The sequence below is a fragment of the Myotis nattereri genome (genome assembly GCF_964212035.1).
Source record: "Myotis nattereri genome assembly, chromosome: 2".
Classification (NCBI taxonomy): Eukaryota; Metazoa; Chordata; class Mammalia; order Chiroptera; family Vespertilionidae; genus Myotis; species Myotis nattereri.
Window position 1 is genome coordinate 29,366,434 of NC_138076.1, and position 13,226 is coordinate 29,379,659.

General features: G+C 51.7%; 1 protein-coding gene across 3 annotated transcripts in view; it reads right to left on the reverse strand.

The window, feature by feature from the left end:
- Positions 1–7,264, reverse strand: part of MCF2L (MCF.2 cell line derived transforming sequence like) — a 112,731-nt gene extending 105,467 nt beyond the window's left edge. For 2 of the 3 annotated variants that reach the window (XM_081082353.1, XM_081082352.1), the window contains exon 1: positions 7,003–7,146. In XM_081082353.1, the coding sequence (XP_080938479.1) occupies positions 7,003–7,081 (79 nt within the window). In that variant the 5' untranslated portion in view covers positions 7,082–7,146. Of the gene's footprint in view, positions 1–7,002 lie in introns of all 3 variants that reach the window. The other variant, XM_081082351.1, reaches the window with a different exon arrangement.
- Between the last annotated feature and the right edge of the window lie 5,962 nt (positions 7,265–13,226).

Below are 13,226 nucleotides of genomic sequence, written 5' to 3' on the forward strand. Positions count from 1 at the left end.
GGCAGGCCAGGCTGAGGGACCACCCCCCCCCCAACCAATGCATGAATTTTCATGCACCGGGCCTCTAGTAAATTATAAGTACTCTTCTCATGTTCAAAACTCTGTGTAGGTGGCTCTGCTCCACACGCCTCATTTGGACCCAGGCTGGAGAAGCCACGACTGCCCTGGCTATGTTTCACGAGGGATCACTGGGGAACGGGAAGGGCCAGCCAACTGTGCAAACACATGGGAGCACCAAATAGGCCAATGCCAGTCAGATGACAAAGAACAAGTCAAAGGGGGACACACGCTCTGCCCACAGTGGAAGGGGAGAGTGAATGCTGCTAAAAAGGAACCCAAAGAATCTCAATATCCTATGGTCACTCTTCCTCCTCTTCGTTCACGGAGGGCAACACAGGATGTAAAGAAAGCCTTTCTCAAAATCCAGACACCAAAACATGAAGTGCCTTTGACTTTCACTCTCACGCTCTCATAAAAGTTAGTTTATTAAGAATTTACTAGATCTTTGCTGGAAGCTGAAGATGATCACTTTCCTTATGGACTCATAAATTTTTCCATCATTTGTGAAGGGAAAATTCGTAGTTTCTTAATAACATGTATTCTTTTTGAAAATCAGAGAAGTATTCACAAATATTTCATCTTTCGATGTTTCACCTACGTGCCACAATTTCTCAATTCACATCAACATGTGCTTTCTACACTCTGCCGGTCCAACACATATGGAGCACATTTAAGTGCCAGGGCATCGTCCAGACTCAGTGAACTGATGGATGTGGCAAAGGAGCCACCAAGCAGACAGTACAGTGGGGACAGCACTACACCCAGGAGTGTGGGCACAGGAGCACATGAATCACAAAGCCATGTGGGTCCAGGATGAAGGCCTCACCTGAGTGGCCCTGAGCTGGTTCCTGAGGGGGGACCCAGTATTAACTGAAGGGTGAGCAGGAGCTCCAGACAGGGTGGCACAGGCACAAAGTGCCTCCTTGTTTCTCACTGGAGTCCACTGAAGAACCAGAGTGTCCAGCTTTTATCTTCCCGCTAACCTGGGCTTTGGCATCCCCCATCCCTCCCACCGCAAAAAAACACAAACTTGTGTGGGCCTCACTTGGAGCACCACTCACCTGGCTGGGCCAGGCCTCAGAATCTGCATTTATTACAAGCTTCCAGGTGATGCCTGGTCTAGGATCACACCCTGAGGACCTTGCATTAGATGGGGGAAACCAGTCACACCTCCAGTGGGCAATTCTAAATAAGAATAAATGACTACTTTCATCCACAAACGTCTCTTTATGCTCAGAATCTCCAAAACTCATTCCAGAATCTCTGCTAACAAGTTCCATAACAAATTTCCTATGTAAGCTATTTGTTTCTTTTAAAAATAGTTCCCACCTATCTAATCAGAAATCTAAATTACGCATCACAAAATATTCAACGATCCCTCATCAAGGTCAATCTCACTCATCTGTATGATTTTCTTCATAAGGGACTCAACATTTTTTTAAAAATGGATTTGAGCCTGACTGTGTGGTTCAGTGGTTGAGCATTGACCCATGAACAAGGAGGTCACAGTTTGATTCCTGGTCAGGGTTCATGCCTGGGTTTTGGGCTCGATCCTCAGAAGGGGGATGCCTTCTGACAGCTGATCCATGATTTTCTCTCATCATTTATATTTCTCTCTCATTCTCCCTCTCCCTTCCTCTCTCTGAAATTAATAAAAACATATTTTTAAAAATGGATTTTGGGGGGAAAAAACTAGTCTTAAGAATTCCATCGCTGAGAAGACAGCAGGCAGGGTGGGCACGAATGCCCCCGATGGAGACCATGCTGGGCGGAGTCGAATGCTGCCGGACGCTGTGATCCCTGCATTTAAAGCTCCTGAACATTTCCGTGTGGAAATGTGCACACCAACAACCCCTGCTGAACTAGCCTCGAAGGCATCCTTCCCTCTGACAGGTGCAATCGGGCAGTTTCAGGTGGTCTCTACCTCTGGGGATGTCCTGGGAAACTTCATATCCCTGAAAGCTCATTCATGATAGTCTGGTCCTGCAGCCCCCCACCTGCTGCCACACTAAGCATGTCTCAGCCAGACACCATCTTCCCAGGGAGGGCTATGGCCAGAGAGCAGTGAGCAGCCTGGTGGTTCAGGTAATGGCAGATGGGCATCACAGCCCTCTTCTTTTCCTCTCATTGCCCACATCCAGCTTGGTCAGCCCCACCTTCAAAACATGTCAAGACCCCCGCTATCCGTACCACCTGCTACCTGCCACCTGCCACCCTGGCCCCAGTGGCCGTCTAACTCCTCCTGGGCTGGACCTGGCCGGGGGCTTTCCTTTCACATGGCTCCCTCTGTCTTTTCAATGAGCAGCCAGACAAGCCTTTAAACACCAGGATGAGATCATATCGCAATTCTGCTTAAATGTCTCAAAGGCCTCCGATTCCCCTCAGGATCTGAGCTGAGGTCGGAGCTGTGGTCCCACAGTTCACAAGCCATCAGGCAGTCGTGGGATGAACTGAGCGCCTCCAAAATCCAGACGTTGAAGTCCCAATCCCCAGGACCTCAGAATGCGACTGTATTTGAAGACAGGGCCCTGAAAGACGTGCTTCAGGTAAAACGAGGTCATTGGGGGCCCTAATCCAAGGGGATGAGTGTTCTGATCAGAGGAGATTAGGATGCAGACATGCAGAGAGGGATGCCCATGTGAGCACACAGGAGGAAGACAGCCGTCTACACGCCAAGAAAGGAGGCCTTGGGAGAAACCGCCCAGCTGACACCTTGACCTCGAACTTCCTGCCTCCAGAACTGTGAGAAATAAAGGCCTGTTGTTTCAACCGCCCAGTCCATGGTGCCTTTGTTACAGCAGCCGGGTGTGACGAGTGCACCGGCATGACCCCTCTGCTCTCACTCCGGCTCCTCCCCACTGGCGACCCCGGCCTCCATGCTGGCCCAACCTCACACAACACGGACGTCCAGACGCCGTAATGCAAACCCGAGTAGCCGCATTGTGCACAGAAGAATCTTCCAAAAGCTTGTACACATTTTACACAGAAAAGTTCTTAGGCTGTGTTTTGGAATTTCTGGGTTAACTATTCATTTTCATGTCTTAACCAAGCCAGACCCCTCACAGGACTGACTGGGGTTTGGGGGGCCAGAGGGACCAGGCTCCTCACAAGGCTGTAGGACTTGGGCTGGTACAGAGATAATGGGCAAGGTTAGCCCCCGTGATGCCAACCGCATGTCGAGGCATCAGTAGCAGGGGGCCCCGAGGGAGCAGGTGAGCATTATCAAGCAGATGAGTCACAACAAGCCCTGCCAATAGGGAAAGAAAGGAAGGCAGGCACCAGAGCCCTTGTACGTGTGCAGGGGGTTCTCTGCCAGGAGCAAGACACAATCCCACAGGAGACTAGTGACAACCAGAGGGCAGAGCTCTCCGAGGGCCAGAAATGGGAGATGGATGACACAGGCAGAGGTGGGCATGTCCTCGGCTAGGGCCAGGCTGTCCTAGGTGGGGGACCAAGGGACCCCAGGGGCTTCCATTAGGACAGTAACAATTAACAGCTGCAGCACTGAACAGTTTCTTTAGGAAAACCCAGAACACAAAGAACTAGGATCCCTTATGGGTGCTGGCTCCACAAATTAAAGACAAGAATGTGGCCTCATCATCTCCCACAGAGCACTGTCTACATATTGGGGCTCGTTGTTCTATGTCCTCACCCTTTCTATCCAACAACATCTATTTGTACTCCAAAGAAGCGCCCAGGTCAGGCCTGTCACAAAAGCTACCTCCACTATCCGACTTCAGAGTTCCCTAGAGATCTCAGCAACAGAGTCGCTCAAAGAGTCTCACTTCTCCCTGCATCTGAATCTGGATGTGGCACAGAGAACACCACTGTGGGATGCCTGGGTTCTTTAAGAGGGACACATCTGAAGAGTGGACACTCATTACGCGAATGTTGCTGCGATGTTAGTACCAGATGGGACAACAGCCCCATCCTTCCAGTGTCTGAGCTAGCAGCTGAGATGTCAGTTGAAAGTGAGCTTCTTGGTGGTGGTATACTTACTGGAGAAGATGAGAAGATGGGACAGAATGGGTGGGAAGGAAGATGTTTGGGCCAAAGAGTATGAGTGTCATGGCTGAACTCCAACCAGAGGAGTGAGGCAGACTCATCAGCACCCCTCCCCTCAACACTCATGTTCTGATGCAAACCAAGGGTGTATAAGAGCTAAAAGTTGTTAGTCCCCAGGGCAAGGGTTGGGGGCGGGAGGATTACAAATTCAATATATGATACAGTTTCTATTTTAGTCTTGTATGCAGCTTCATCCATTTATCCACCCATCCACCCTCATCCCTTCATCCATAACAAGAATTAATATTTTGCTCAAGGTTAATTAATGGAGAAGGTGGCACTAGATTTAAAGACTTCTATTGCAGTGCTTCTCCAAATGTAGTTCCTGGGCTAGTATCATCAGCATCACCTGAGAATTTAAAAATGCAAGTTCTCAGGCCCTGCCCCAGAATTCTTGAATCAGAAACTCTGGAAGTAGGCCCAGGAATCTGTGATGATTCTCTCCAGATGATTCAGATGTTCTAGTTCGAGGATGACTGTTCTGCATTCGGAAAATGCCTGAATCAACTAGATCCATTAGCATTTCTCCCTCAAATCTTTATTCCTTTTTCACCAATTACTGTAAATATAAAGAGAAAACCCAAATAATGCAAATGGTAGAAAAGAAGCCCTACCATACAGAAGGGAGCTTTTGTCACTGGAAAGTGCTCCTGGCCTTGTGGTTAAAGCTCAGGTTCAAGAGTATATGCAACTTAAATTCTCAAGGTCAAGAAAGAGGTAAGATTCACCGACCAGATGTACAAGGTTACTAGATAATGTATGTCCTTGCTGAGCGGGAGCAACATATACATGTGAAGTGAAAATAAGGCAGCAGCATGTCGGGACAGTGGACAAAGATAAAATGCCTGTTGGTTCAGGGCAGAGCCATGAAAGGTCCAACTCTGTGCAGGTGAGATAGCCACGAAGCTCTGTGCAAGGTCGCTGAACCCAGGCCCTCCCCTCTGACCCTGTCCTGAGTGGGTCAGGCCCCCTGCCCTGAATCTCTACATCAACATGCAGACCCATGTCCTGGCACGACCAGCCCACACCTGCCACTGATCCCAAATCACCCTGGAGGTGGAACAACTCTCCGACCTCTGGGTAAAAGCCATTCTGCTACAGAGGAAGTGCCTGGGATTTAGACCTGAGCTGGCGAGTAGGTTTACATAGACCCACACCCCTACCCCCATGCTCGGTGGATGGCACTGTGTCAATACAGCACGGGAAAGAGCCCTCCAGCCCACATCACGTCTCCCAGCTTCCGCCCAGGGCTGCCTCACATGCAGAATGGGTGAAAAATGGATTTGTAATGAAGGAAGAGGCAGTGTTCATGGAAGAAAAGCAGGGGTCCTCTCGTCTAACAAAATGATATTGGATATTCATAAAGCCAGGCATCTGCTGACCTGGATTTAAGAGTCTGGTGAAACCTGGAGTTGCTGGCAGCGCAGATGTGTCAAAGGACACACATTTCGAAGTTTCTGCTTAGAATGAGTCCATGGTCAAGTTAAGGACCTGGCCCACAATACACGTTAGGTGAGTGGCCAATGTCATCCCTGCTCTTCAGACATAGACTCTTAGCAATTCAAAATGCACATGCGTCTTTCCGAGCTCAAGGAAAAACCTCCCTCCCCACGCGCTAGGGAGTGACATCACTCTTGGAGCGGTTCCCACTCTGTAATTCCGACTCCAGGCCAATGCGGAGGGTGTGAAGAGCTGCCCCTCCCCTCCAGGGCCAGTGGGAGCCCGCCCGCCAAGCTGCGGTCCCCTGCGCCCTTCACCTCAGCCACACGCCAAACCCCGCACCCAACAAAAGGTGACTCGTGTTCCAGAAAAAGGGAGCTCGCTACCTTTCTATGAATAAGGGCCAGAGGGCGTAAAACGGCTTTATTTTCTTTTGACCCGTATACAATAAGTCCAGGAGCTGTAATCACAAAAGTCACCATTGCAAACTGAATGTCACACACAATGATGCTTATGCTGATTTAAGCATTGCTTTGCTCTCGAAAGCCATTGGGGTCTCCCACTTATGGGGGGAAGGGGGAGAAAGAGAGAGGGAAAGAAAGAGGAAAGAAAGAATACCACATCTACACCACATAGCTGGAAAGTCTTATTTAGACAACAAGGTGATGATATATAACATAACGTAGGACAACACCAGGCAAAAATGTGGCAACTCACTTTTAACTGTACCGGGTTCTTTCCTCTTCATTCCAAGGAAGGAAAACTAGTTAATGCCGAGTGTCTTCCTCCCGCACAGGGCAACTCAGATGTGACTGACTGAAAGCCAACAGCAAGACCCCGCCAGCTCAGGTTTTTCTTACATCTAAACGAACCCATTTTAATTGCTTCTAGAGGCTTATTTTAAGTAATCTTTTAATTAACACAGAAAACCAATGTCCAACAATGCTATCCTTCCACTCTGGACCCATACCATTTCCCAACAATTGTCTTAGGTGAAACTACATGGGGTGGAGAAAAGCACCACCTGATCAATCCGGATTTTTCCTCCTCCAAATGGGCTGGTATCTCCGCCATCCCCACGCCAGGCTCGAAAAGCCCTTGGCTCAAATTATTTCCCATCCACGAATACTCATGCTTTCTCCATTGCTATGGCTGCACATGCAACTGAAATGCAGGTTGAATGAGAAGATTTCAGACAACCGCTCCACATGCAAGCCTGGGATCTCGCCTGTGGCACCCATCTGCAATCATTTTATCGATCCCAGCAGAATAAAATCATGCTGACTGTCCGTGGAAACCTATCAGCTGCCAGATAAATGCCCATCATGCCTGCTCTTTCCTGTTATTACTGCTAAGGGGGGAAAATGAAGGCTGTTATACAAAAATTAGACGCATGTCCCTAAGAACATAGAATTCAAGGCCAGCAGCTCCTCCTACCAGTGTGCTTGGAAACCGCATTTAATCTCTGCACCATTTCTTCCAAAGCCATCTCTTCATTTCTCAGCCAAAACCTCATCCTCCGGCAGAACAAAACGATCCTCCGCAGCTGCTTTCCTCTGCACCAGAAGGTGCTTCATGGGTGGGGTAGCACGGGTGGGGAGGGGGCGCGGCTGCGAGGCTGGGGAGGGGGAGGGGGGCACGGCAGCGCCTCCCTTCCCTGGATTGGTCCCCAGCCCCGCCAAGGGGCGCGCCCTGCGCCAGGGTGGGGGCTGCTCAGCGGAAGCGGAAGCGCGCCCGCCCCGCAAGTCCCCGCAGCCACCAGGGAGCTCCGCGTGCACCGTGCGGTCACCTGGAAGCCTGGCGCCTGCACTCCCGCGTCACCTGGAAGCCTCGAGTGTGCACACCCAAGTCCACCTGGGAGCCCCAAATATCCACCCCCAAGGTCACCAAGGAACCCTGTGGGAGCAGCCACCCCAGCACCTGGGACCCTAGTGTGTGCACCGCGGGTCACCTGACAGTCCCGAGCGTGCACCCGCGGGCATCTCGGCCTGCAGCTCTCTCACTCCGAGGCGCCCCCACCCTCGCTTCCCAGCCTGGGCCCTCTCTTCGCCCCTTCCCCCCACCGGAGAGGAAGGAGGGACTGTGGGAGCGGGAGCGGCCGGGAACCTGCCCGCCCCCCTTTACCTCCGGCAGTCCCTGGGCAGGTGCAGAGGCCGCAGCAGCGCAGCGCACCCTCCCCGCGCCGCCGCATGCTGCCCGGGCAGCACCAGGTCAGTGGGTCCTGGGGTCCTTGGAGGGTCCTCGGGTGGCCAGGTGGACCGGCTGCTCCCGCGGCGGCGCCGCCTGCCCAAGGACGCGGGCGGGGAGGGAAGCGCGCTGCAGGCCCTCCGAGCTCACCATGTTTGGCAAGAAGCCACCGCGTGCATTCTACACCTCAGTGCCCGCAGATGGGAGTCATGTGTGCAAGGCTCGGGCTGCCACATCCCAAGGACATGCAAGAACACGAGTGTGCACGCGGGTGGGCCCTGCATGGGGCCTCTCCCACCCTGGGGGCTTGCCATCCTTTTGCGGTTGGCATGACAGGTAGCATGCTCTTCCTTACAGCAGAATTTCAGGAAGAAGTGCCTATTTGCATGAATGGTTTGGGAAATTCAAGCAAGGAGTGGCAGTGATTCAAACTGCCGCTCAGGTAGATGTGATGGGTGTGCCAACATCTCCGTGTGGTGACTGTCAGGCACCACGAGGTGGGCTGAGGGGTAAAAAGATGAAGGTGACACAGCATTTGCCCTCAGAGAGCTCAGGAGTCTGGGGGTCAGGGAAGATGTGCAAACAAATCATCGCAGCATGAAGTGAAGGTGTAATAACCACACAGGGAAGGTGTGGGGTAAAACTAAAAAATATTGCTTTTTTAAAAATACATGAAAACGTATTAAATAGCCTGGCCCATGTTGCTCAGTGGCTGAGCATCGACCCAGGCACCAAGAGGTTCGATTCCGGTTCAGGGCTCATGCCTGGGTTGCAGGCTCGATTCCCGGTGGAGAGCATGCAGGAGGCAGCCAATTGATGTTTCTCCCTCAGCAATGTTTCTCTCTCACTCTCCCTCTTTCTTCCCCTCTCTCTAAAAATCAATTAAAAGACATATTTTAAAAAACACACCATTGAATATCAGCAGTTTTTTATGGCTCAGGGTAGTGTCCAGTGAGGGGAGGGGTCTCTGGTATCATCACAGGGCCGACAGAGAACCTTTTCCTTGTGGGCAAATGTCCTGGTCTGACCTTCACTGAAGCCAAACCCCGCTTTGCTATGGCCCCTTGAGCCTGACAATCATTCATCCCCCTTCCCCATCACAACTACCTGCGTCTGACTTCAGGAAGGCAAGTTACCTGACAGAGTGTCCTAAAATGCTGGCCCTTTCCTCCCCAAAATGAAGTGCACACCTTCCCATGCCTCCTGAGGCAGCACCACCCACGCTTGTCCTTGGCGCCCACACTTGTCCTTGGCCAAAACTAGCCCCCAGGCCACAGTCCCGCAGGCCTCTGCAGACACACCTGCCAGGACATCCGCTCTGCCAGACATCTCCACCTCCTCCCCTTGCCTGGTCCCCACCTCTTCCAGCACAGAGTGTACTCAATGGTGCTCACACGGAGGCTCATTGGAATTGCCCCCAAAGGCTTGTTAACCCAGATGACCAGCGTTTGTGATCCGGTGTTGGGGGGTCAGGAATGTGCATTTCTAACAGGATCCCAGGTGATGGGGACACTGCTGACCCACACTTTGAGAACTGCTCCCTGTGAGAGTCTATCCCGTCTTTAAACCAAAAGCAAAGCAAAGGCAAAGGCAAAACCTGCCCACTCTGCTCTCACTGACTCCCGTTCACACGCTCAACTTCTTCCCTGGACCCTGAGACACCGCTGGCTGGTGCCATTTCCCACGCTGCTTTAGGGTGCAGTCTGCCGCCATCTGTGATGGTTGCTCCTATGTGTCGGTTTGGCCAGGCCTCAGTGCCCAGATGGTTAACCAAACACTACTCTGGCTGTTCCTTTGAGGGTATTTTGTAGATCTGATTAACAACTAAATCAGTAGACTATGAGTAAAGCAAATCATCCTTCCTAATGTGGGTGGGCCTCGTCTAATCAGTGGAAGGTCCCAAGAGAGAAAGACTGACCTCCCCAGAGGAAGAGGGCATTCTGCCTCCACATTCACTTCAGACTGGCACTCAACATGGGCTCCAGCCTGCAGCCTGCCCTGTAGATTTTAGACTTACCAGCCCCCACAACTGTGTGAGCCAGTCACTTAGAATAAATCTCCTTCCCCCCCCCTCCTCTCTCTCCCTCTCTCTCTCTCTCTCTCACTCTCTCTCTCACTCTCTCTTTCAATCTCTATCAAAACTTCACTCTCTTCTTACACTATAACACAAATGGTGCTTTCTATAAAAATCTTTTACTACTTGCCAAAAGTATAACAATGATAAAATACTGCCCAATGTTTACTGAGTACTGCTAAGTTCCAGGGCGCCTCCTAAACTCGCCTGGTGTGAACTGATTTAATCTTCACAAGGATCTAGCAGATGGGCACAATTTTCACCCTGCTGTACAGAATAGGGCACAGCGAGAAGGACAGTGAGTTGCCCATGTCGCACAGCTGGTAAGTGGCAGAGGCTGGGTTCAAACTCAGGTGTGTACAAATACAGACCCAGAAAACAAGTGTTGCTTCAGAGAACTGTCACAGCTCAATGGGAATGTTGTCCCCAATGGACAGGGACGGTTAGATAAGGCCCCAAAGCCAACGCAGCATGAAGAATCTGAGCCCACGTGTCCCAGAGCACAGGCCTGCTCTCCGCACTGCATCGCCCCCTCCCAGAAAGGAGAAGCAGGACGTGCCTGTTCGTCCTCTGCGTGAAGCCAGACGGCGCCCAGGTGGGAAGGTGGAGCGTAATGTTATACCTGGAGACCGAGCACATCCTCTTAGCAACTGTTCCGGAAAGTTAGCCATGAAAGGGAGGTGAGAAACAGGAGAGCTGGAGGGGTGTGCAGGCCGGGTTCTGAGAAGCCAGGAGCCTGTGTGAGACAGGTGGGGGATCTCCAGGTGGTGGGGGAGACAGGAAGCGGAGACCTGCCATTGTGAGAGGTAACAGGAGACGGGAGCAGCCAGGCCTAGGTGCAGCTGGACGCCGGCCATGGAAAGCGAGGATGCACGTATTTCCTGTACTGCCTTATCCCACATCAAGGGAGTGGGGGCGGGCAGCAAGGAAAGGGGGAGACCTGGAAATGGCCCTATGAAGAAATCTGCAACCATTTACAGCACAGCCTCACTCCTGAGCTGGGGTGTGGGGGAGGCCTAACCTCTGACAAGAGGCGTCTTGGAGCGTGGGGAATTTCGGGTTGCGCCTGGTCTCCTGAAAACTCCCGAGGAGCTGGGAGCCAGGCCCCGTGCTGGTTCCAGGGTGCAGGGCCTAGCAAGGCAGGCGGGCTCCCTGCCCTCATGGGGTTTCCACTCCAAATGGGGGCTGGCTACTACTAACAAGGATATACCTCCCTGGTGGCAGATGGTGAACAAGCTGGTGAAGAAGGTGTGTCCATTGCACGATTCCCTCGGGAACTGAGGTGACACTGTATGACAAAGTCAGAGGTGCACAGCCCTCCAGCAACAAGCTCTGGCACATGCACACCCGTGTCCGCGGGCACCAATGCTTGCAGCAGAGCTGCTTACAACTGTGAAGAAGGAGGAGGGGAGGGGAGGAGGAGGAGGGAGAGGAGAAGAGGCAGAGGGAAGGAAGCAAAGAAGAAGGGAGAGGAGGGGATGAGGAAGGAGGAGGGGAGAAAAGAGTGAAAGATAGGAGGGGCGAGGAGGACTGAAGATAGCACAAGCCCATCAACGGCGGACTGGACGAATAAGGTGAGCTGTGGTCACACAATGGGAGACCATGCAGCAGTAGAAACAGGTGGTTTATATCAGTTGAGCTACAACAGTGGGCTGCAAAGAATACATAAAGTATAACTCCGTTTATACCTACTTCGGAGACAGGCCACACTGAGCTATGTCGTGTTAGGGACACATGGCGTTGGTCCTCCAAGTCCTCAAGTCTGAGGGGAGGGGCCGGGGGGCTGCAGAGACAGGGTGACCTTCCTGAACTGGCACGGGGTGCGGGGGAAGTAGCCACGTGACACAATTTTATGTAATAAAGAGGGCTCCTCCTGAAAAGCAGCAGGGGCCCTGGGACAGGGGGCTTCATCCTTAGTCCCTGAGGACGGGACTTCACAGTAGGCAGGGCCTGGAGAGAGGTGAGGAGCGAGGAAGAGGGGGGAGAAAATGGACAGGGGACTTAGGTTCTCAAGATGCGGGCTGGGGGAGGTGGGCTGCTCAGGAAGAAACAGACACTGGAGATGCCACCGTCTTGCCCCTCGACCACTGTTCTCAACCCAGCACGCCACCTAGCTCTCTGACAACCTTGCTCTCCCCGCCCAGCACCCAGGACGACCTCCCCCACCCCCGCCTGAGACCCCCACCAGCTAACTTTCCTCTAAGCCAGGGCCAAAGACGGGGACAGAACACTCAGCAAACCAAAGGCAGGATTCACCCAGAACACGTGAGAGGGACTGACTGTGCCAAGTCCACTACCCAGTGTGAAAGGACGGGATTGTGCTCAGCACCACTCATCGGCAGGGAAGCGCAAATCAAAACCACAGGGAGGTGCCCCCGCACACCTGTTAGGATGGCTGTCGGCAAGAAGACAAGAGGCAGCACGTGCTGGTGAGGGTGTGGGGAGGTCGGAATCCGTGCACACTGCTGGTGGGAATGTAAATCAGTGCAGCCAGGATGGAAACCACTGTGGAGGTTCCTCAAAAAATTAAAATTAGAACCAGCATAGGATCCAGCAATTCCACTTCCGGGTACGTATCCAAAGGCAACCAAGCCAGTCTCTTGAAGAGCTGTGTGCACCCACATGTTCACAGCAGCAGCATTCGTGACAGCCAAGCTACGGAAACAATCTAACTGTCCTTCAGGGGATGAATGAATAAAGCAGATACGGTGCCTATGTACAATGGATAATTATTCAGCCATAAAAAAAGAAGGAAATCCTGCCATTTGTGACAACATGGATGAGCCTGGAGGGCATGACATTAAGGGGGCGGGGACAGACATAGAAAGACAAATACTGCATGGTTTCACTTATATGTGGAATCTAAAAAAGAAAAGCTGGTTTCATAGAAACAGAGAAGAACAGAATAGTGGTAGCCAGAGGCTGGGAGGAGGGTCAGAGGGTACAAACTTCCAGTTATAAAATGAACGAGATCTGAGGCTCCACTGTACAACAGGGCGAGGACAGTGAATAATATGGTACTTGTGTACTTGAAAGTTATTAAGAGTGGACCTTAAGCATTTTCACTGAACACACACACACACAAAGAGTTATGGATGTGTTTATTACCTTGATCTCGGTAATCATTTCACAGTGCATATCAAATCATCATACCGTACATTTTAAAGTGTATGCAATGAGATTTGTTCATTATTCCCTCAATAAAGTGTTGTAAAAACATGAGTGAGATGGCATGAGGATAAGAGTTCTCCTGGATTCAGCATGGGGACCAGGCATTTCCTCTCCCCTTGGGCATTGTGCAAGCCCCAGACTTGACATGATTCCTGAGCCTCCCCCACTCTCTGTTTGTTTGTTTGTTTGTTTGTTTGAAGAATTTCACATTATGTAGAGCAACAGCCCC